This window comes from Ranitomeya variabilis, chromosome 3, assembly GCF_051348905.1.
Source record: "Ranitomeya variabilis isolate aRanVar5 chromosome 3, aRanVar5.hap1, whole genome shotgun sequence".
Classification (NCBI taxonomy): Eukaryota; Metazoa; Chordata; class Amphibia; order Anura; family Dendrobatidae; genus Ranitomeya; species Ranitomeya variabilis.
The window spans coordinates 153,170,305-153,192,585 of NC_135234.1; the positions used below are offsets into that span (position 1 = coordinate 153,170,305).

The following is a 22,281-nucleotide window of genomic DNA, read 5'->3' on the forward strand; positions in this document are numbered from 1 at the left end:
ACTGATTTTTTTCACTCTCAAATCACAGGTAAAATCTGTATCAAGTGAAGACAGATTTTCCCATGACTCAGATAGGACACAGCAGCTGCTCCTCACTAGGTTCGTTGGAGAAAAGAGGTTCGTGAGGAAGATGGAGGAGCTAGAAGAAAACACACATTTTGTTGTAGATTCTTCTGAAACATCATTTACCTTTTACCTTACTGCCAAAAACACATTTCATTTCCTAATTATGAGATTCTAGGTAACTTGTTAGCCTGGAAATGCAGTGTAATGTTGAGCATTTTATACATAAGGAAGATAGATGTATGTGAGGGCAAAGATTTGCTATAAAGTGTATTTTTTTTATAACATTTTGACTTTTGTTTCAGTAGAATTTGCAGCAGAATGTCTTTGTCCACTTAGCTCCTTTCCCTCCATAGAACTTTATGAGCACCAGCTGCCCATTCCTGTCTCAATGGGAAAGTCTGTAGTCACCGAAGACAGATGTTACATCAGAACTGAGAATATTGAGAATGAAATATAAGTCCAGGGGGGGAAAGAAGCAGATTTTTGTAATAAGATATTTTTCTGAAAAAATGAAATGATGGATACTCTTTAAAATCTTTTAGGAGTCAAGTTGGTGCCTTTTCTGTTGACTTGTCCATACAGAAATATTTGTTACTATTTAGGACCACACCCTTGAATGCTAAACCCAGGATAAGGAGGGGATTCAATTAATAAAGTACAAATAATAGTAAATCTGCAAAAAGTAGACGTCAATCATCTAAGCTCCCCCTGCTTTACAATATGATTCCTCCAGAATATGAAAGACCACCCTAGAGTAAGAAGCCACTAGCTCAAAGTCAGATCATTTCTAGGAAGTAAGTGGAAAATCCCAGCTTGGGACTGGTAAGATGTAGGATGGAAGTTCTCAACCAAACATTGGGGTTCATTACAGATTTATGTGTGGTCTTAATTACACAAATGAGATTTACATTAAATTATAAGGTAGATAAACTTTAACAAAATATAAATATGCTGTAGCCCCTGTTTAGTAGTGTTGATGGGTGGGGGACTGTGTTCTTAGCTCCCCTTGGTTTCTCAAATCAAAGACCAAAGATTTTTTACTACACCCACACATTTCACTTCTTGTACTTCACGATAAGCTGAAATTTTCTGCCCCCTGGATTAAAGGGAATCTGTCACCAGGTTTTTGCCACCTAATCTGAGAGCAACATATTGTAGAGGCAGAGACCCTTATTCCAGTGATATGTCATTTACTGGGCTACTTGAAGTAGTTTTGATGAAATCCCTGTTTTGTCAGGAGATTATGCATGGAGGAATAGTGAACCCCATGCCACCTAGTCCTCCACCTTTATAAGTTCTGTATAACCCAACCTCCAACACTGATTGGCAGCTTTCTGTCCATGCACAGTCTACACAGCCAATCAGTGGTGTGGGCGGGATTATACAGATCTCAGCATTAGAGAAGTGGTAGATCTGTACAGATAAAACAGTGATGTTATAAAATCTGCAGCAAGCAGTTCAGTAAGTAACACATCAGAGCCTCTGCCCCTTCATCATCCTGCTCTCAAATAGGGCAGAAAAAATCTGGTGACATATTCCCTTTAAGTGTTCAGTAGGAATCTCAGGATCCAGACTCATACAGAGAAACACAACTATACAGCAGTCTATGCAAAAATATTTCAGGTTTAGTTACCTTTAAAATATATGCGCTCTACTACAGGAAAGAGAAATGGCTAGAGCAAAACAAAGTGTCCTGTGATGGAATAACAGACAGATCCGCCTCAGGACACAGCGTCAGGGTTTATTGTGCTTTTAACACCACTGTTTCATATTTGCTTTCATTGCTTACTGTATCATCACCAACTTTCATGAGTGTAACGTTAACCTTTATGATAACGACGGTGAATGTTATTTCTAAACTACTGCTAAAAACAAACCTCACTGTAAGGTTAAGACTTTATTCATAGTTAATGCTTTCGATTAACTTAACAAGTGGACAAGACTGAAAGGCTCCAGGAAGTCGTTACTTAATATATAATAACATTTTAATGTTTAAGCAGAATAGGGACCTTCTGGGAAGTATTTTCATTAGCTATGAAAATTGGATTGGTAAGAAGTGTAGTACTGTCCGAATGTAAATCTTATAGTCTGCTCATCCCGGGACAATGGGATTACTCTCATATAGCCTGTTCAAAGAGCAGATGTATAATGTCATAGATAGATAGATAGATAGATAGATAGATAGATAGATAGATAGATAGATAGATAGATAGATAGATAAATATGGAATAGATAGATAGATAGATATGGGATAGATAGATAGATCGATCGATAGATAGATAGATAGAAGCAAAGAACAGCACCCAGTATAAATAGCTGGGTGCAAAAGCCTCCTAGGTGCATATCAGTACTTGTAATATATAGAAAAAATGGAAGCAAAACACCACCATAATGCAAAAAAAATGTAGTTTTAATGGCCCATCATGCAACATTTTTGAAGATTGAAAAAGGCTCACATACAGAGCCAAAACGTCGCATGATGGGCCATTTTCTATAAATAGATAGATAGATTCTCTAGATAGGTAGATCGACAGATATGATAGTTACAATAGATAGGTAATAGATAGATAGATAGATAGATAGATAGATAGATAGATAGATAGATAGATACTTTCTGGTGTTTTCAGTAGGAGTACCACAATGTAGACTCTTCATTCCCATGAAAGGGGTTTTCTAGCCAGAAACCTATCAACTATTCACTATATAAGTGACAAATGATCATTGGTGGTACCACTGATTACTACAATGAGGGGCCTCAGTGCCCCATATCACTGAGCTGCAAGACCGCACCCATGAGGAGCTGGAATGTAAGGCTGGCTGAGCACAGTGCTCTGCTGCTTCCACCAGTAGCATAGACTTTAGTTGGCCTTATGGGAAGAGACGCTGCCAGACTCCACCTTATCACTCTGGAAAACAAAAGGGTTGGATGCTGAAATCCCAACTGTCCGATGCTGTAATATCATCTGTTGGGGGAGAGTGGAGAGGACCCCATACATGTTTGACTGGAGTTCTAATCTTGTGACTAAGACTAAAGGGGATGAGCGTTCACCCTTCTGTCAATCAGTTGGGCACCAGTGGATAAGTAATAAATGTGTCTGGCTGCATAACACCTCACAAAGAAAATGGAGTGTTAGCCATTAAAATCAATAAGTGGTAATGGACACTGGTCGCCCAAGAGAGTAGAGAAATGTGCGTTACACAGCTGTCAAGAGAGAAAAGTCACCGCTCCATTACCTCCTTAGGCCTCATTAATGCATTTCACAAATAATTTTGGAATGCAGACAACCTCTTTAAGTGATTTCTGTATCACCTTGATAAAGGATAGATATTTTGTCTTGCTAACATCTTTATAATAATAATAAATCAAGCACTTTTCTGTATTCCCTCTTCAAAGAAGTAAGTTAAATCCTTATTTTCCGCAGTGCGATCAAACGACGTACCGAGCGGATTCTGACTGTACTGCAGTTCTTTTTTGGAAGAGCCAACCTTTGAAATAGAATAACAAGAAGAGATGTGCCAAATAAATATCTGGATGTACAAAAGTTCAAATGGCACATGTTTGAGAGCGCTCATAGAAAGAAAAGATCTCGTTTCAGGCTTTGATATATTTATAGAAAGAACGTTTGTCAAAAAGTCATTCGATAGGGACCTGCCAAAATTTCTCAACGGGAAAAAAGAGAGAGCTATTATATCACAAGAATGCTGCCGCTTGGTCAGATTTCGTATGAACAGAGGTGTCTTTCTTCTTTATTTCTGACAGCAAATGAAGAAAAATTCATTATTTTTTATCGCCCGTAGACCAAACAAAATGACAACAGACATTATTTTAATTTACAATTTGCAAAGTGCATGCAGTGGTAAAATCTGACCCAGCCATGTTTCATTTTTCTGCCCTACAACGGTATTCCGGTTTCCTTACCGTGCATAGAGGGGATTATATAGGGACCGTGTGACCCACTACTACTGAACTGAACACAATGTGAGACTGCGGCACTTCCATTTAATGCTGAGTGTAAATTTAGCATGCTAGATAATACATTTGGTGCAACTTTAGACACTTACAGGGGTATTCCCATTTCCAAGGTCCTGTTCCAATATGTAGTAGGTGTAATAATAATATTAACAAATGCCTAGATTAGAAATGTAGTATAGTTCTTCTGATAAACTGTGTCTTTCCCCATGGTAGGTGTAATAATAATAATAATATTAGCAAATACCTTCAATTAGAAATACGGTATAGTTCTACTGATTCACAATACCCCATGTGCAGGGCATTGCAGCATCTTAGGTAATCCATGGTTATGACCATTCATGTAGTGACAGTTAGTTGTTAGTGCTCTTAATCATGGATACCTAAGCTACTGCAATGCCTAGCACATGGGGTATTGTGAATCAGAAGAACTATGCCATGTTTCTAATTGGAGGGATTTGCTAATATTGTTATTAATAATACACCTATAACATATTTGGATAGAATCTTTGAGATGAGAATACCCCTTGAACGTTAACACCAATTATTAGTCACATTTTTTTTGTTCCTGTATTTTTGTAAACTTTGGTGCAAATTGTAAACTTTAAGTCATACCTCATCTCTATAGGCACACCAGTGTCCTGCAGCAAACAAGGTCTAAACCACATGATAAATGTTTAGCTTAAAACTATAACATTAGTATAATTTGGGTTTTTTTTCATTAAGGTCAAGGAGCAGTAAATCTGCCCTAATGTTCCAATATTCTCTATAATTCTTTCTCTTCCAATATCCTCACCCTTACGTTCTAACAAATGTAATATATGACATTCAGGGGCAATAAAAAAGCCTAAAATTGTAAAAGTTTGTGCATTAGTATACACTGGTCGTGGTACTGATAGCGTCCATGTGTTTAGGGGTACATTTTATCTAACAAGAATTGCAGCTTTCTGGGAAGTGTTTTATTAGTTATGGGAACATACGTTATATGAGTTCCGTATACGGCTAGCATATGGTTCCTGTGTGTAGGATAATGTGCCTTTTTAGGTCTTACACCACTGTGACTGGTCATAGGAAATCTGCATTTTAACAATTCTGATTGTCACGGGAAGCAAATCCATAGTGACGCCGGCTATAATATAATTCCCGCAATGAGACCCTATGAACTCTTCTACTTGCTCCAGAATCAGATGAGCTAAAAAAAGAAATGAAGATATGTACTCACAAAGATATTCTTATGTAAGGCACAGCATAGGGACTGACCGAGACGCCCCTCTATCAAACGTTATTTCATGCTGCCTTTTATGTATGTGTATAAACCAGAATGCTAAGAATTGTAAAGAATTCATGGACCTTATACTTTCATTGTAGTTCTAATGATGACTCATGCTGGGAAAAGAGACTTCCTGTTTCTACATAGAGCTTCGTAGGATTCAGTTAGTCTGTTTTTAATCATGTGATGTCATAGACCTTATGGAAAAGAGGAGAATTAGCTGTGTAGAAAGGCAAAATGAGCAATTGTAAGTACACAATGCTATAAAATATGATGATTCCAATATATTAAGAGGAGACAACTTTGATGGGAGAAGTGCTTCTTTTAGAGACAATGTGTAATACATAATTTCCCCTGTCGTGATGATGCAGCTAAACCTAATACTTGTGTTAGTATTCATCAGCAGATTGCTGGGAAAATGTGGGTTCACTTCATTTTCAGTGGAACCGTCTAATAAAATTGGATGGTCAAACGCTGAAAAACTCTTTAGTAATCCCCATGGCATTATTAACCCATCTGGATAAGCTATGTGGTTAACATATGATCACACTCATCCTTTATGCAGTAGATCGTTGCCTGTTGTGATTTTGCTTTTTGCTCCCTCTAGTGGTCATTAGTGATTTGACTCTGGAGCGTCTGTCTTTTCCTATATCCTCACCTGGGCCGTTAGTTCAGGGGCATTGCTATATTAGCTCCCTGGACCTTCAGTTCAATGCCTGGCATCGTTGAAATCAGAGCTAATCTGTTGTGCTCTTGTCCTCTGATCCTGGTTCCTGTTTTTCAAGCTAAGTCTGCTTCTTTGCTTTTTGCTTTTGTTTTGTTTGGTATTTTTGTCCAGCTTGTTCCTATCTGTATCCTGACCTTTGCTGGAAGCTCTAGGGGGCTGGTGTTCTCCCCCCGGACCGTTAGACGGTTCGGGGGTTCTTGAATCTCCAGCGTGGATTTTTATAGGGTTTTTGTTGACCAGATAAGTTATCTTGCTATATTCTGCTATTAGTAAGCTGGCCTCCCTGTGCTGAACCTGGTTCATTTCTGTGTTTGTCATTTCCTCTTACCTCACCGTTATTATTTGTGGGGGGCTTGTATCTTGCTTTGGGGTCCCTTTCTCTGGAAGCAAGAGAGGTCTTTGTTTTCTTCTCCTAGGGGTAGTTAGATTCTCCGGCTGGCGCGAGTCATCTAGCGATCACCGTAGGCATGATCCCCGGCTACTTCTAGTGTTGGCGTTAGGAGTAGCTATTTGGTCAACCCAGTTACCACAGCCCTATGAGCTGGATTTTTGTATCTTGCAGACTTACACGTTCCTCTGAGACCCTGTCCACTGGGGTCATAACAGTAACAGTATGCCAGGCCAGTATTAAATGTTTAATGCATTGCAGAAGTGGGATTATAAGAAAGAAAATTTTGAGTTTTTTTTTTTTCCCTCTCTCATTTTTTTTTTTTTTTTTTTTTCTTTTCCCCTTTACCTCAGAGTGGCTTAAGCTTGCTGCAGACATGAATGTCCAGACCTTGATTACAAGTGTGGACCAGCTTGCCGCTCGTGTGCAGGGTATACAAGATTATGTTACCAGAAATCCTAGGTCTGAACCCAAGATTCCGATTCCTGAACTGTTATGACCCCAGTGGACAGGGTCTCAGAGGAACGTGTAAGTCTGCAAGATACAAAAATCCAGCTCATAGGGCTGTGGTAACTGGGTTGACCAAATAGCTACTCCTAACGCCAACACTAGAAGTAGCCGGGGATCATGCCTACGGTGATCGCTAGATGACTCGCGCCAGCCGGAGAATCTAACTACCCCTAGGAGAAGAAAACAAAGACCTCTCTTGCTTCCAGAGAAAGGGACCCCAAAGCAAGATACAAGCCCCCCACAAATAATAACGGTGAGGTAAGAGGAAATGACAAACACAGAAATGAACCAGGTTCAGCACAGAGAGGCCAGCTTACTAATAGCAGAATATAGCAAGATAACTTATCTGGTCAACAAAAACCCTATAAAAATCCACGCTGGAGATTCAAGAACCCCCGAACCGTCTAACGGTCCGGGGGGAGAACACCAGCCCCCTAGAGCTTCCAGCAAAGGTCAGGATACAGATAGGAACAAGCTGGACAAAAATACCAAACAAAACAAAAGCAAAAAGCAAAGAAGCAGACTTAGCTTGAAAAACAGGAACCAGGATCAGAGGACAAGAGCACAACAGATTAGCTCTGATTTCAACGATGCCAGGCATTGAACTGAAGGTCCAGGGAGCTAATATAGCAACGCCCCTGAACTAACGGCCCAGGTGAGGATATAGGAAAAGACAGACGCTCCAGAGTCAAATCACTAATGACCACTAGAGGGAGCAAAAAGCAAAATCACAACAGTTGCCCCCGGTAGGTGAATGGTGGTCTGCTTTATAGACATGTTGAAATACATTTCTATTGAGATATCAGTGGATACATTTTTTCCGAGAGTTGTTTGTCCTATTCATCAGCGGCGCACATATCTGGTTGCTGTGACAGCTGTAATGTACTTCTCCATGGAGACTGTAGACATTGGTTCGCTGCTCATCTATTGATGTTTTTGTCTACTATAGCCTATTTGAAGAGCCTTTTTCATTGCCAAGTTCCATAATGAGCAGAACCCTGGTTTAATATCATGAATACAGTTCTTTTATTTTATTTTTTTTACCTGTTATTAACTGATTAAAAGCTTTGCTTCTCTATTGTAAAATGTTCCATCAGAAATTAATTCATTTTACATGTTAATTCCATTCCTCGGGGGAAATAAATGAATTGAAGTATTTAAATATAACAATGTGCTCACTCCTAAATGATAACGCAGACAGCTGCAAAAACAGGAGAAGTGGAAGGGATAGAGTATTCCCTGCTGTGTTCTTTAGGAGTAATACCCGGTAACTGTTTGTCACAATTACATAGGAATTCTGCTAGGAGATTCGGGGATTTTAATATGTCATATTTCATTGCAGAAATTTGATTATAAAGGGGCTTAGAGGAAAAGAGGCATTTTGCCAAGTGTTTACCATGATTTTTCTTTCTTGCACATAACACCCCTGTAATTGGCATCCCTTGTAAACACATGGGGTTTCAGTGATGTCATCAATGTACCGACATATTAATCACTACATGCAGTGGTATCGCACCGGGTAGGCTATAGAAGCAGTTGCCAAAATTGCAAAATTCTTAGGTGAGTAACACTTGAAAACAAAGAAAGTTGCAGTGATATTGCTGGCTGGGTGACCGCGATCTCAGGGGCGAACGCCACTATGAACTTTACTGACATCAAAATTCTAGCAATATTGTTAGATCCTGTGGTAGAGCCAGGAAACATATGCCCTATCAATCTGCTCTGTAGGTCTTCATCCTACAAGATGCAAGCATGTAGGCACAGGCGGTGCCATGACATCACTGCATTGCGATACCAGTGACATCCCACTCTGTGTGCTGAAGAGAAAAAGAATCTGTTAGTAGGATAAGGTGAGTATGCACTTTATTTTTTGTAAGTGACAGTACAAATTTTGAAGAGGAATGCAAGGCATCGTTACTTTTTACAATGGGGACCAAGGAGGCATTCAATACATTCTATGGGTGACATTATTCTTGCAGAGACTAGCGTCACCGGAAGAGAAATTGACATGCTGCAGTCTGGAGAGACGCACCACATGTCCATCTCCGCAGATGAGCTGTGGGCATTTGTGGACTTATAGTAGGCATGGGATTCCTTGAAATCCCGTCCACTATGCTGTAACATCTGGATGCTGCGTGTTGGACACGGCAGAAGTACACAGCATCAAACCCACAGCGAATATTGATCGTGTGCACATACCCTCACTTTCCAAAGTGGGCATGCAGGGGGGCATTATTTGCTTAAACTGAACAATGGAGGTGGCATTAATACTAGGTTATAGGTGTAATACTTACTTGTTCATGTGCGTTAGCAACCCCCACTATGAGACTAGCAGCATGCCAGTGTGAGCGATGATGTCAGCTGTTCAAACCAGCTCTGCAAAACTCCACTACTCAGAATTTTTGTTCTCATTGTTAAGAAACCATTTGGGAAAAAATATAACTAACTTCTCTACTTTAATTTTTCACGACTTATGGTAAATCTGACCGTTAATGTTTTTTTCCACGTACATCTAAGCATGCCAGTTGCAGTATATGGATAAAATATTTTTTACAAGAAATGACAAATTTCTAATCTAAATTTACACCATGTATGGCTCATTGAATATACACCTTATTTGTATAAGAATCTTACATATTTTTCTTTTCTTTACAGAGCGGGAATCTCACTTCCTGTAGACCTCATCACTTTGAGGTGGGGCTAAGATGAGCATAACCAGTGACGAGGTGAATTTCTTGGTGTATCGCTATCTTCAAGAGTCAGGTAATATTTGCTGCTCCCTTTTGTACCTTATTCCTGGGAACTTTTAAGGTCCACTTTAAAATTGTAGTAAAATTTTAAAAAAATGATTGTTTACTTAAACTTAATTATTCCACAATGAAAGATTCCTAGCAGAATTTACATTTTTAAATATCTTATTTGTAAGCCTCTTATTTAACAAACTGAAACATTTACTTTGATGACCAACCTTATTTAATTAGGCTATTCAGATGACCGTTTGTTACTCCAATTATCCATGTGAAAAAAGCGCAGCATGAACTAGTCTCCTTTGTATTTCACATAAGGCTCGCCTATTCAAGTCAATGGGTGTGCAGATCGACCGTATTTTTACGATTCCATTGCCATTATTAATACAGGAAGCTGTTTTTAGTTTTATAAATTTTATTCTTAGCTTATTTCTAAAAAAACAATGCCTTACAGATGTCATACAGGTACTGTAGCAATACAGGTGAAAAATCATCATTTTTTTAGGATGAAAATAGGTGCACTTAGTCATACAAGAACATGGATAGCATCCATTTCAGAGAATCCATTATGGTACAGTTGGACACACTGATCAAGTACTGATGAAAATTGTTTTTTTTTTAATCACGTACGAGAAAATAATGCATGTCTGAATGATACCTTAGCTGCAAGGCCACATAATCAGTAACAGTGAAACACATTTTAGTAATAGATTTGATTACCACACCAATCTGTAGGTCAAAGTGTTCTCGACCACTCTGGGGCAATGTATATGGCCAGTCTCAAAAGTTCATTCTGGCCTTCAGTTGCTTGCTATAGGCAACAATGTTAGTTTTTCTTTTAGAAAGTGGGAAGTAGTTATTAAAACTGTCATAAGGCGCATTCACACTGAACAATTATTGTGAATGCCCATTTTAGACAGCACAAAAGATAATCTTTCTCGGCAGCGCATCGTCCTGTGTAAACAATGGCAGTCTAAGTGTACTGAATGAGTTTGTTACAGATTCGCTCAGCAGCTGGATCCAACAGTATAACAGGTATTAAACAACCGCCCAACATCAAGCACGTTGCCAGCCGGTGGTCATTTAATACAGCACACCAGGCAGTGTAATTGCATTCAGAAAGAAAAACTGCCTTTGCTGCTCATACCAATCAAAATTCAGCTTTTCTGCTGTAAAAAAGTGAAACCTGCACTGTCATAATACCATAACACACAGTACAATACCCCTACACAGTATGATGGCCCCCGTAGACCCCCAAAAAGTATAATGCCCCCACATCCAGGGTTGCCAAACATCCAGATATTCCTGGACAGTCCGTAAAGATATGTCACTTTTCACCCCATCCATAAAAAAATATTTGTTGCGTCCATGATTTTTTTGAAGCTGTAGAAACGTATACAGATTATGATGACTGTAACTATCATACTTTTACAGTTTACAGTGAATGCAGCTACAGTAATGTCTTCAGGTCACAATTATGGGCTATAGGCATGTACCACAAAGTCTTAATGGTTTACCATGGTTTTCTAACATGTCCATAAAATTAGTTAACTGTCTGTTAATGTTAATTTTTGAGCTGCCCAGAAAAAATGAACAATAAAGTTGGCAACCCTGCCCATAACCCCTACACATATGATAATGCCCCTACTGTCCCCCTCACAGTATAATGCCCCACATACAGAATAATCCCCCAACACTTCCCACTCATGTTTCAGTGACCTGTCAGTCAGAGACAGAGGAAGACATAAGGCTGGGAAAGAAGCAAGAGAGCAGTAAGTGCAGCGCTCACCCACTTGCATCTCAGTAGCATACAACTATGGATTTCTCTAAAACAGCAAAATGGATTTCTGCAGCTAAGGTAATCATTTACTCAGCATTAAAGCACCTGCCATCAGTACAGGGTATAAAATCCTGATGACAGGTTCTCTTTAGGACCATATGTACAATACCTTGGTATCAGAAAATAATAATACTTGCATATTTACATTAATATTAAATTGAAAAATGTAATATTTTTGAGAATATGCACACTTCTCCGTATATTTATCATGTTTGTTATGCCTTGTGCCTCTTTAAAAACTGCTATTTATATGATAACACGGCGGAGAAGAACACGATTGAGAACAATGAAGCATTTCTGGAACATTACAAATAGGCCTCAGCTGTGTAGCAGCAGGGCGGCTGAGAAATGAGAAGAATTCAAATATTGTTGTTCCACTGATACTTGGTTTGAACTCCGCTCTAAAAGTAAAAAATATGTTGTTATTGTGCAGAATGTATTCAATTTGCAACAAACCAATGAGATCTGCTGCTGAGGTCAATAAAATATTTCCTTGACCTTTCTAAACATTTCTAAGACATGTAAACTCGCTGGGCATGGGCACATTTGAAATGTAGAGAACAATAAGGCTTATTATTCAGCCTCATGTATTGTGTTCATGGCTAGAATAAGGGAGTCATGTTTTATGTAAACCACTGCTGCCAAGGACACAGGAAGCAACATCTGCGATACCTGTAGTTCTGATTTTTATGGTACCATGTAAAACATAATAATAATAACAAGTCTCGGGCTCTGAAAAAATGAAAACCACGCTCACCTTACCATCCTTCACCAACCATCTTCTAATGTTGCGTAGTCACCTATTAGTCCTCATGGTTCCTCTTCCAACTGATTGGCAGCTGTGGTGTTTAAAGAGGACCTGTCACCAAGTTAAATGTGGACCGGTTTTGCTCCTATTTTTATTCCTGCTGCTCCCCAAAGTATTCAGCTTTTTCCTTTCTAAAATCCACCAGAGAAAAAAGCCTTTTTACGTAGTGATAATTTTATAGTTTTTTCCAAGAGGGTGTGGCTCACAGAATTCAATGGAGGCGTGTCTTCGGGCTGCTTTGCAAACTTACACTGTGAAGACCCTAACATGAGAAGCATGACTAAGACCACACATACATTAATACAAAAATACATAAAAAGACAGTGCAATAATGAAACATGAATGATAATAAGGTATAAGTAAGAAGTAAGTAATGTGGTACAAGTATATATATAGTGGTGCGAGCTAGTCAATAAGAATAAATGAAGATAGTAATTCTAGACATCAAACATATATAAAGTGGAATGACTGGGGTGACCACTTTATATACTGTATTTTGGATGTAGAGCACTACTATCTTCTTTTATTCTTATTGATTAGCTGGCACCACTATACAGTGGGGAAAAAAGGATTTAGTCAGCCACCAATTGTGCAAGTTCTCCCACTTAAGAAGATGTAGTTGACATCATAGGTAGACCACAACTGTGAGAGTCAAAATTAGAAAACAAATCCAGAAAATCACCTTGTCTGATCTGGCAAGATTTATTTTGTAAATTATGGTGGAAAATAAGTATTTGGTCACCTAAAAACATGCAAGATTTCTGGCTCTCACAGACCTGTAACTTCTTCTTTAAGAGGCTCCTCTGTCCTCCACTCGTTACCTGTAGTAATGGCATATATATACATATTACTGTTTTCATGGTGTCCCAGAATTTACAGCACATGAATAATGAACCTGGCAATAATACCCTCATGTACTGTAGAGTCTAAAGTTAACTGAAGAACTGCACTGACACTTATAAATAACCTTCTACACAGCGTGCCATGCTATTTTCAGCAAGGAGCAAATACTTTTGAACCATATGTAGAATTGCAAATGCTTACTCTTCTGCTTACCAATATAAATAACCAATGAATGGTAACCAAGTAGGACAACGACTAGATACAAGAAGTGTGACCCCTCATAATTAGTGTTACTGAAAAACCTGCTAATCGCCCTCCTGAGTCAGGAATACTTAACGAGTAAGTTTGTTAAAGGTTTCCACCCAACACACAAATATTTTCGAAATTTTCATCTGAAATTAATTTTTCTGCCATGTACTGTTATACTAAAATTCCCAACTTCATTTGTCATGAATATCAGTGTAAAAGATCTTGGCTAATATACATCGGTTTAATGTCCTTTTATTATATCTGCACATTTTAACAGGAGGCAAATTGCTTGGTGTGATAGATTAGTGGCTTGGTAAATTACAATCTCTTTCCAATTTTTCTCATCCCTTATGAATGGCAGTTTCAAAATCCAGATGTCAGGATGGGAAAGATAAATTCCTTCAACTAGCATCTGGCTTATTTGGCATTGTTACCCTGGCATCACTAGAATTACTATATGATGATCACATAATGGTCCTGCAGATGGGAAGTGTAGGATGCTAGCATGTAAATTCAACTCTCTTCCAGCTGGCTTTCAATGCTTGAAAATGCATAACTCAATCTTGACAATTTTTTAATTACCTAAATTTGAGGCAGAATTTTATATTCTGTACAATAAAGCAATCATTATATTTTTTTCTAATTTTCTTTACTATACTATTTTAATTTTTAATCACGACACATTTTGGAACATTCTCAGTAGGGCCTGCATAAATTTAATTTGGTTCTCTGGCATTTATCCATTTGTATAATAAAAAGTTTAAGCAGTTTTTTTATGATTTATGTTGTATTTCAATCCCTCCTCAGTTTTAAGATTACAGTTTGCAGACAGTGAATGTAAATATTATTTGCTACATCTAGACGCTGATCATGTGCTGCTACCAATATTGAATCAAGACAGAATTTCAGTCTCAGAATATGGCCAGTGTCACACTAAATGTATGGAAAATCGGTCCGAGTCTCCCTGCAGAGAGTCGCACAAGTGTTCTCCGTATGGTCATCCATGTGTAATGCATTTGCAATGCGATAATGCAATTTTCTTGCACCTATGTATCCTTGTGGCATCCGTATGACATGGGTATGGCTTTACATTTCTCACTGATTTTCCCAATTGAATTTAATGGCTCAATGGGCTGAAATGAGGAAAATGTGTGCGTATTTCTCGCAAGTCACATGCATGGTCCGTGTGGTGTCTGAGTTTTTCTCGCACCCATAGGCTCGCATACTGCGATTTCACACGCACGTCGAGTACGCATGAGAAAAAATACGGTGATGTGAGCTGCCCCATAGATTAACGGTGGTCAGAGTGCTGCGTGATGTTTTCTCGCATAGTACTCGTCCGTATTCTACGGTAGTGTGACCCCGGCCTTAAACAAATAATAACACTTGTATGAATTATTACAAAAAATTCTGATGATAACCGATAATGAACCTACAATATTTTATTTGGTAAATGACTGATATAACTTAAATCACTATTTTGTAGCATAGCTTAGCAACCAGTCACTGAGGAGGTACTATTTGACCAGATCAGTTTAAGAAATGAAAGCCTAGTTCTGATTGGATAATATAACCTGTGTCACGCCAGTAACCCTCAAGCCTTCTCAGCATTGCCCTACTAGCTGTGTTTGCTGCCTGCTCCCTGTCTAAGGCCACTACTCTGAGTCCTCATGCCGCACTCCCATACTCTGCTGCATTTCCCTACTGTTTCCAACTGGCTATAGGGAGACGCAGCCAGATCCTGCAGGAATGTAACCCTGCTGTGTCCTGGAGGGTTTGTCTTCCCCAGCCACTCCCTTGCCAGGCAAAGAATATATTAGGCAGCTACTCCCGCCTCCCCTTTGCCTGATATGAGGTTCTAGTTGCATTTGGCTCTAGCTAACTGCCAAGGAGAACCTCGGTTTAGTCTCTTCTGTTATTGACCCGGCTTGGCTACTCGTCTATTCTGATTTCTCCTCTCCTGATTGTGACTTGTATAGTGAACTCGTGCTGCCTGCCTCAACTGAAGACCATCTGACTATGCTTCTGTCTCGCCCTTCTGTACCTCGCATACCTGCTATGACCCTCTGTTCAGCTGCTGCAGGCCCGAGGTCTTTCCTAGAGTGATACCTGGCCACTACCTGCATCCAAGCTTATCCTCACCACCAAAGGCTCTAGTGAAAACCAGGTAGTTGCTTAGTCACGCCTCCATAGGGTAAGCGTGGCCCATGGCCCAGTGGGTCCACACCCACCAGTGTTACAACCAGTTTGTATGAAAATTTTTCTCTAGTTTTTTGGCATAAATACAAGAAATATACAGTATAACACCATATTAAAGAAGGCCCAATGGCTCTAATTCAAGCACATATGTGTGACAAAACAATGGGACGTCACAGGATGTCAGTAATAATGGAACAACACCATTTTTTTATTCAATGGATCTTGTATGCCACATCATTAGGAAAACATTGCAGCATTGAGAGGTAGAGTTCAGGGAGTCTCCAAAAATTGTATTTGGGTAGATTTATTCACCCTCACCTATTGTATTCTCACCCATCCCTTGTAGATTGTGAGCCTTCGCGGGCAGGGTCCTCTCTCCTACTGTACCAGTTATGACTTGTATTGTTCAAGATTATTGTACTTGTTTTTATTATGTATACCCCTCCTCACTTGTAAAGCGCCATGGAATAAATGGCGCTATAACAATAAATAATAATAATAATAATAATTTATTTAATTGGGAGGCAGGAGACATTTGATTTGCACTGAATAAATTCTGTGTGAATCAAAACTCTTTACTTGACTCTCCCCATACCTGTCTTTCCGCTGCTCCCTGTGTGGTCCTTCAATTGGCTTCTCTTTGCTCTTCTTATTCCTCTTGGTCCTCCAAAGAGTGACGCATCTAACTGGACCCCACATGGTCACGTCTGGCATGACACAGGTCATTGACATCAAATAGTGCATCACACCGCTATGTGACCATTTTGCTGGATTCGTAGTATTTGAATCCCATATGGGTAAGTTCATAGAGAAATTAGACTTGTTTAAAATGGATTCGCTCATTGATTCGTATTCAGACTTGATGCCAATTTAGTAAAATGAAGCATAGAAAATATTTTTGCGTTTTGCTGCTTTGCTACAATCCACTTATTTTTGCGTAAGAAGCCATTCTGAGGATATGATGAACTAGCCATGTAGTCTGCAATGTTATATAAACCGATGAAGCTACCTTATTACATTTACAGGTTTTGTATTTCATCCTCCAAATGATATTTAATGGCTTTTACCGTACAAGAGTAATTTGCTCATCAGACAGTAGTTCGGCAGCCAGGCATGTATGGTTCTGAAAGCGCAGCTGTGCCTTATAACAACGTGCATTTGTGCTTTAAAAATAGACAGATTTTAAAGTCAGAAAATGCAGCATTAGAGTAATGTGAAAACTCGTATCTCACTAAAATGTCAAGATGAACTGTTTTTTCACACTTCACCGCGAAGGAAAGAAATTAGACTTAGAGTTCTTATTATGTCATCAACAGTAAGGACCCGGGATGGTGCCATGGTGAGATATTGGAAAAGTGGCATTTCAGATGTCAAATAGAATGGCTAATGAAGTTATACTGATAGGAAGCAAACATGTCACTTGTGATCAGGTACGGACTGGGGCTGGAATTCTGTCCTGGCATTTGAAATCACACAGGCCCATGTTGTCCCTGTCCCCATGAACCAGATGGGATATATCACTAATATTACCCTGGATGGAGGAAAGGAAGATTTTCTACAAGACCAGTATGTCTAATGATTCCCGTAGCTGCTGGGATAAGTGACTGAGTCAGCAACTTCGTGCTCCATCACAACTCTTAACAGTATGGATGTCTTGAGAAAACGGATTCTGTTAACAATGTAGCAGACAAGGCAGCCCACAACCAGACAGGCCCTTCGGGCATTTGCCAGAATTGCCAGATGGCCAGTCCTGCCCTGCTTGTGATAATGGGAACACTGTTTGGATGCACTTTTGGATTGTTTTTGTGACATAAGATAACTATCTCATTAGGCAATGAAAATTTCATTTACAGAAGATATTTAAAACTTTTCATAAAGCACCTAAAAGCTCAAATTTGTGAACGCATTATGATAATAATCCTTTAGGATTTTAGTATGTATTTTCTGGACTTTCATGACCTTCCATGATCAAATGTATGATATGCAGCGCCCCAGAGTCCTGGTCGTTGCAGTACTGTGGCTCCGCCACTATGGGGAGCCATGGTGCGTCCGATGGCACTGAAGGAGTTCATCTGATCAGGTATCACAGACACCAATACATTTCACAGCCGGGCCTCCGGGGGGAGCTAAGGGTTCTATTCATTAGGCCACTCCCCACCATAGTGGGTAAACTGGGGGTCAGGCAGGAAGTTAGATGAGAAAGCTGACTGGATTGGACGAAGCAACACCTAGTGGCAGAGGGTGTTGTGGAGAAAGAGACAGTAGGGTCTCTGTCAGGGGTGGGATCCTGACAGAGGCTTGGCATTGAAAAGAACGTAACGGGTCCGCACCAGCTCCGGGAAGCGGCGGGACCCAAGAAAGGACTAGAAGCGAGATAGATTGTGCTGAGTGAGAAACGAGATCAAGCAATAGGAGAATTCCAGTAGGGGTCGTGCTGTAAGACCGGAGCAACACCCTACTGAGGCGCACTACCGGTGGCCGGAACGCCGAGGGAGTATTATAACATTCAGCTTCAAGCAATACTCTAAACAGCGGCAGGACAGTCAGTTTAAGGCGGGCTGTCTAACACATATCACCTATGAAGTCTTGGGAGGCAATTGCGGGAGAGGGGCGTCTCTAGGGTCCCGGAAGAACTCCAGGCCTATCCGACAAACGGGTGCCGTTCTAACTGTAACATCAGGAAGGGACGGAAGATTAGAAGAACATCATTTAATCGAGTTGTGAGGGAACTTAAGAAACAGACACAACGGTTGTGGGGTACTTTCCGTAAGCACAGCAGGGAAGGACTACAACACATAGCGCTAAGAAGGAAGGCACCGATTTCCACCTGTGAAGTGAACTCTGGAGGTGCCATTGGACCGGCCGGACTTGCGCAGCCTGGTGAACCGTATTCTGGACTGAGGACTCAGAGATCTCCAGTAAAGAGGTAAAGAGACTGCAACCTGGTGTCCTCGTTATTTACCGCGACCTGCACCCCACAACTGCACCGTTACAACACCACTTATTGCACTGGACGTCCCCCACTGACAGACAGGGCCACGGACCGGGTCTAGCCACCGTGACAACCCCAGAGCAGAGACTCAGAGGCCCGGTACCGGGTACCCCTCGGCCCTGCGGCGGTAGGGTCGCTTCAAACTTGGCGTCACGAACAGGATCTACTTAAGCCTGAAGAATCAGGTCATGTGTGCCTTGGAACTGTGATTCATTGTGCTTGGATTGTACTTTATTGCAAAGACTGTGCTGCGCCATTTACCGCCAAAAGTTCCCGCCAAAAACCGCCGCCATTGCTACGCCAGAGAAGCAGGAGGGCGTGCCATGGGAGGAGACTACCAAAGTGGCGCCAGAAGCGGTGATCGCCCCCTGCGCCTCTTGTTGCAAAGCGATGACCTGCCTCAAAGCAGAGAACCGCCCCCTGACCTGCGATGGCAGGAACGAGGTGAAGGAGGAGCTCGACCTTGGAGAAATGGCAGGGTCAGATGCATGCATTGCCGCCGAATGCCGGACAGCGACGATGAACAGCAGGTGCCCGAACAACGGCGAGGTGATCCCGGTTTGTCCTCACCCATCAGAAGAGGACTCGCGTCCACCGCCGGTGAGGGACCTGGACTCCTTGGAGACACCAGTGGAGGAGCCGAGCCTGCCTATCCTAGTCACGGAATCATGGAGGGCGGAGTTATGTCAAGAGATGACTCCGGAGGAGCCGTGGTCCGGGCCGCAGCCGATTCCAGTGTCCTTGTCAACGGACCGGAGCGACATCGGTGGAATCACATCAGGTGCAGGTATGGACGACATCCCTACTCCCCTGGCCGATTCTGCTCTCCCGACCGATCCGGCTCCCTTGATCGATCCCACTCCCGTGACCGCTCCCCACCCCGGCAATGATCGTTCCTTCTTGGTGGAGCGGGTTATCCTCACCTCCAACGCGATGGGGAAGCTAGTGCCTCCGCTACCAACCAAGATGGGAGAACCCATAGGTGTGGGCCTAGACGGGGTGATCCTTCGGTGGGACACCCCCTGGACAGGGCCGGATGGGACCCGGGAGGATGGCCTCACCCTTGCGGTACTTACCTGGGAGCAGTATAAGCAATGTCTGATCCAACACTGGAAAGATCGGGACGAGACCGAACCACCTGACACGCCACGTAAGAAGTCTGCTCCCGGCAGGAAAGACGTGGTAAAGCGGGGAACTGTACTGGCCTACCACCCGAAGAGGGGATGGGGTTCCATACAGGAACCGGGGCTACCAACTGATGTTTTTGTCACTAGCTATAATGTGAAGACCCCCTGCTGCAGTCGAAATGGTGACCCGTTACAAAGAGGGGATCAGGTGACTTACACCCGCCATCGGAGTGCACAAGGATGGTGTGCCCGGAACGTTCGACGGTGTGAGCCTGAGAGAGCGCCCCCTGGTGTCCCGATCATGACTGATCCCGATTTGCCGGACCTCGTTCCCATCACCACGGTACGTCTTGTAGCGGCTACCGAACTCGCAAGCAGGATTAGCCTTCAAATCCAGGCACCGGCTGATCTGATGGCATCTGAGAGACCAACTACCAGTACGGGTGCCACGTTGGCTGGGGGACAGGGATCGCCCCCAGACTTAAAAGAATAAACCTCGATACCATGAATCTGTAAATAGTTACTGTTTTCTGTTGGGCTGCTAAACCCGTTCAGGGTAAACTCTTAAAGGGATCCCTTTGTTGACCCGGGATCCCTATTGTTTGTTTTTGTTACCAAAAGTTTTGCACAAGTTTAAAAAAAAAAAAAAAAAACTGCTGAATCATGAACAGTGCATGATCCGAACTCTTTTGTATATAGTTTGCACCTTATTAAAGGCGCTCCCTACTGGTTTTACTTAAACAAGGACTCTTTGCGAAGATACCGTACTGGAACCTTTGATGAGTATGGACTGGTAGCTTGAGAAGATGTGCTACCTCACAGAGATTTGGTCCCCTCTTAAAGGGGATGTTCATTTGTTGCAAGTAAATGGTGATATTGCTTTAAGACCGGTAGCAATAATGTCAATGGAAGAAAATGCTGATAATATTTACATGTAAAAGTTATATGTATGCCATTAGTTAATTGTAAAGGAATGCTGATAATGTTCTCTGAAAGAAAAAGTAAAAGGAAGTAATGAGAAAGTTTAATGTTGTGAAAAGAAGATAGTTGATAATGTTGATAAGAAAAGGGGGGGGATAGAAGGTAAACCCTGCGTTCCCCATCGAAAGTTAGTAATGTGTTACTAAGGACAGAAAGTGAACCCGTAAGGGTTAGTGGGTGAGTCCTTATAGGAGCCAAGTAGGGCCGGCTCAGTGTTCTCAAACTGAAAGAAAAGTTATGTTCTATACTGTGTATAGTATTTGAAAAGGCAGTAGGCCCTGGCTGAACGGGGCGGTCCTGTAACAGAAAGGAGAGGCAGTAGGTCTGGTGCCGATAGGACAGGCGGTCCTGCAGATCCAAAGTAGGAGAATGAAAGAGTTAAAGTGCCTTATAATGTGATTATAGAAAGGTCTTTAGTGGATTTAGAGTGTGAGTCCTTAAAGGCAATGTTAAATTATTGTTCAACAATTTTGCACTTAAGTAGAATGCCCGGTTGGGTAACAGAAGTAAATTATAGCATGTTGCTATGATATTTTTTGCCATGTTTGTAACGTTCAAGTGTCCTTACCTCCCATAAAGGGAAGCCTGTTCAAGTATACTTATTGTCATTGCACTCAACAAAATTGTATGTCTTTTTGTTAACTTGTATTGTTGTTTTCTTCCCAGTCCCGGAGTACTGTGTTTAACCAGGGGGGAGTGCAGCACCCCAGAGTCCTGGTCGTTGCAGTACTGTGGCTCCGCCACTATGGGGAGCCATGGTGCGTCCGATGGCACTGAAGGAGTTCATCTGATCAGGTATCACAGACACCAATACATTTCACAGCCGGGCCTCCGGGGGGAGCTAAGGGTTCTATTCATTAGGCCACTCCCCACCATAGTGGGTAAACTGGGGGTCAGGCAGGAAGTTAGATGAGAAAGCTGACTGGATTGGACGAAGCAACACCTAGTGGCAGAGGGTGTTGTGGAGGAAGAGACAGTAGGGTCTCTGTCAGGGGTGGGATCCTGACAGAGGCTTGGCATTGAAAAGAACGTAACGGGTCCGCACCAGCTCCGGGAAGCGGCGGGACCCAAGAAAGGACTAGAAGCGAGATAGATTGTGCTGAGTGAGAAACGAGATCAAGCAATAGGAGAATTCCAGTAGGGGTCGTGCTGTAAGACCGGAGCAACACCCTACTGAGGCGCATTACCGGTGGCCGGAACGCCGAGGGAGTATTATAACATTCAGCTTCAAGCAATACTCTAAACAGCGGCAGGACAGTCAGTTTAAGGCGGGCTGTCTAACACATATCACCTATGAAGTCTTGGGAGGCAATTGCGGGAGAGGGGCGTCTCTAGGGTCCCGGAAGAACTCCAGGCCTATCCGACAAACGGGTGCCGTTCTAACTGTAACATCAGGAAGGGACGGAAGATTAGAAGAACATCATTTAATCGAGTTGTGAGGGAACTTAAGAAACAGACACAACGGTTGTGGGGTACTTTCCGTAAGCACAGCAGGGAAGGACTACAACACATAGCGCTAAGAAGGAAGGCACCGATTTCCACCTGTGAAGTGAACTCTGGAGGT

At 41.7% G+C, this 22,281-nt stretch overlaps 1 protein-coding gene across 5 annotated transcripts in view; it reads left to right on the top strand.

Moving 5' to 3' along the window:
- Positions 1 to 22,281, top strand: part of TBL1X (transducin beta like 1 X-linked) — a 453,077-nt gene that overhangs the window by 336,564 nt on the left and 94,232 nt on the right. For all 5 annotated transcript variants that reach the window (XM_077294734.1, XM_077294736.1, XM_077294737.1 and 2 more), the window contains exon 4: positions 9,587 to 9,694. In XM_077294734.1, coding sequence (XP_077150849.1) covers positions 9,637 to 9,694 — 58 coding nt within the window. In that variant the 5' untranslated portion in view covers positions 9,587 to 9,636. The remainder of the gene's footprint in view (positions 1 to 9,586; positions 9,695 to 22,281) is intronic.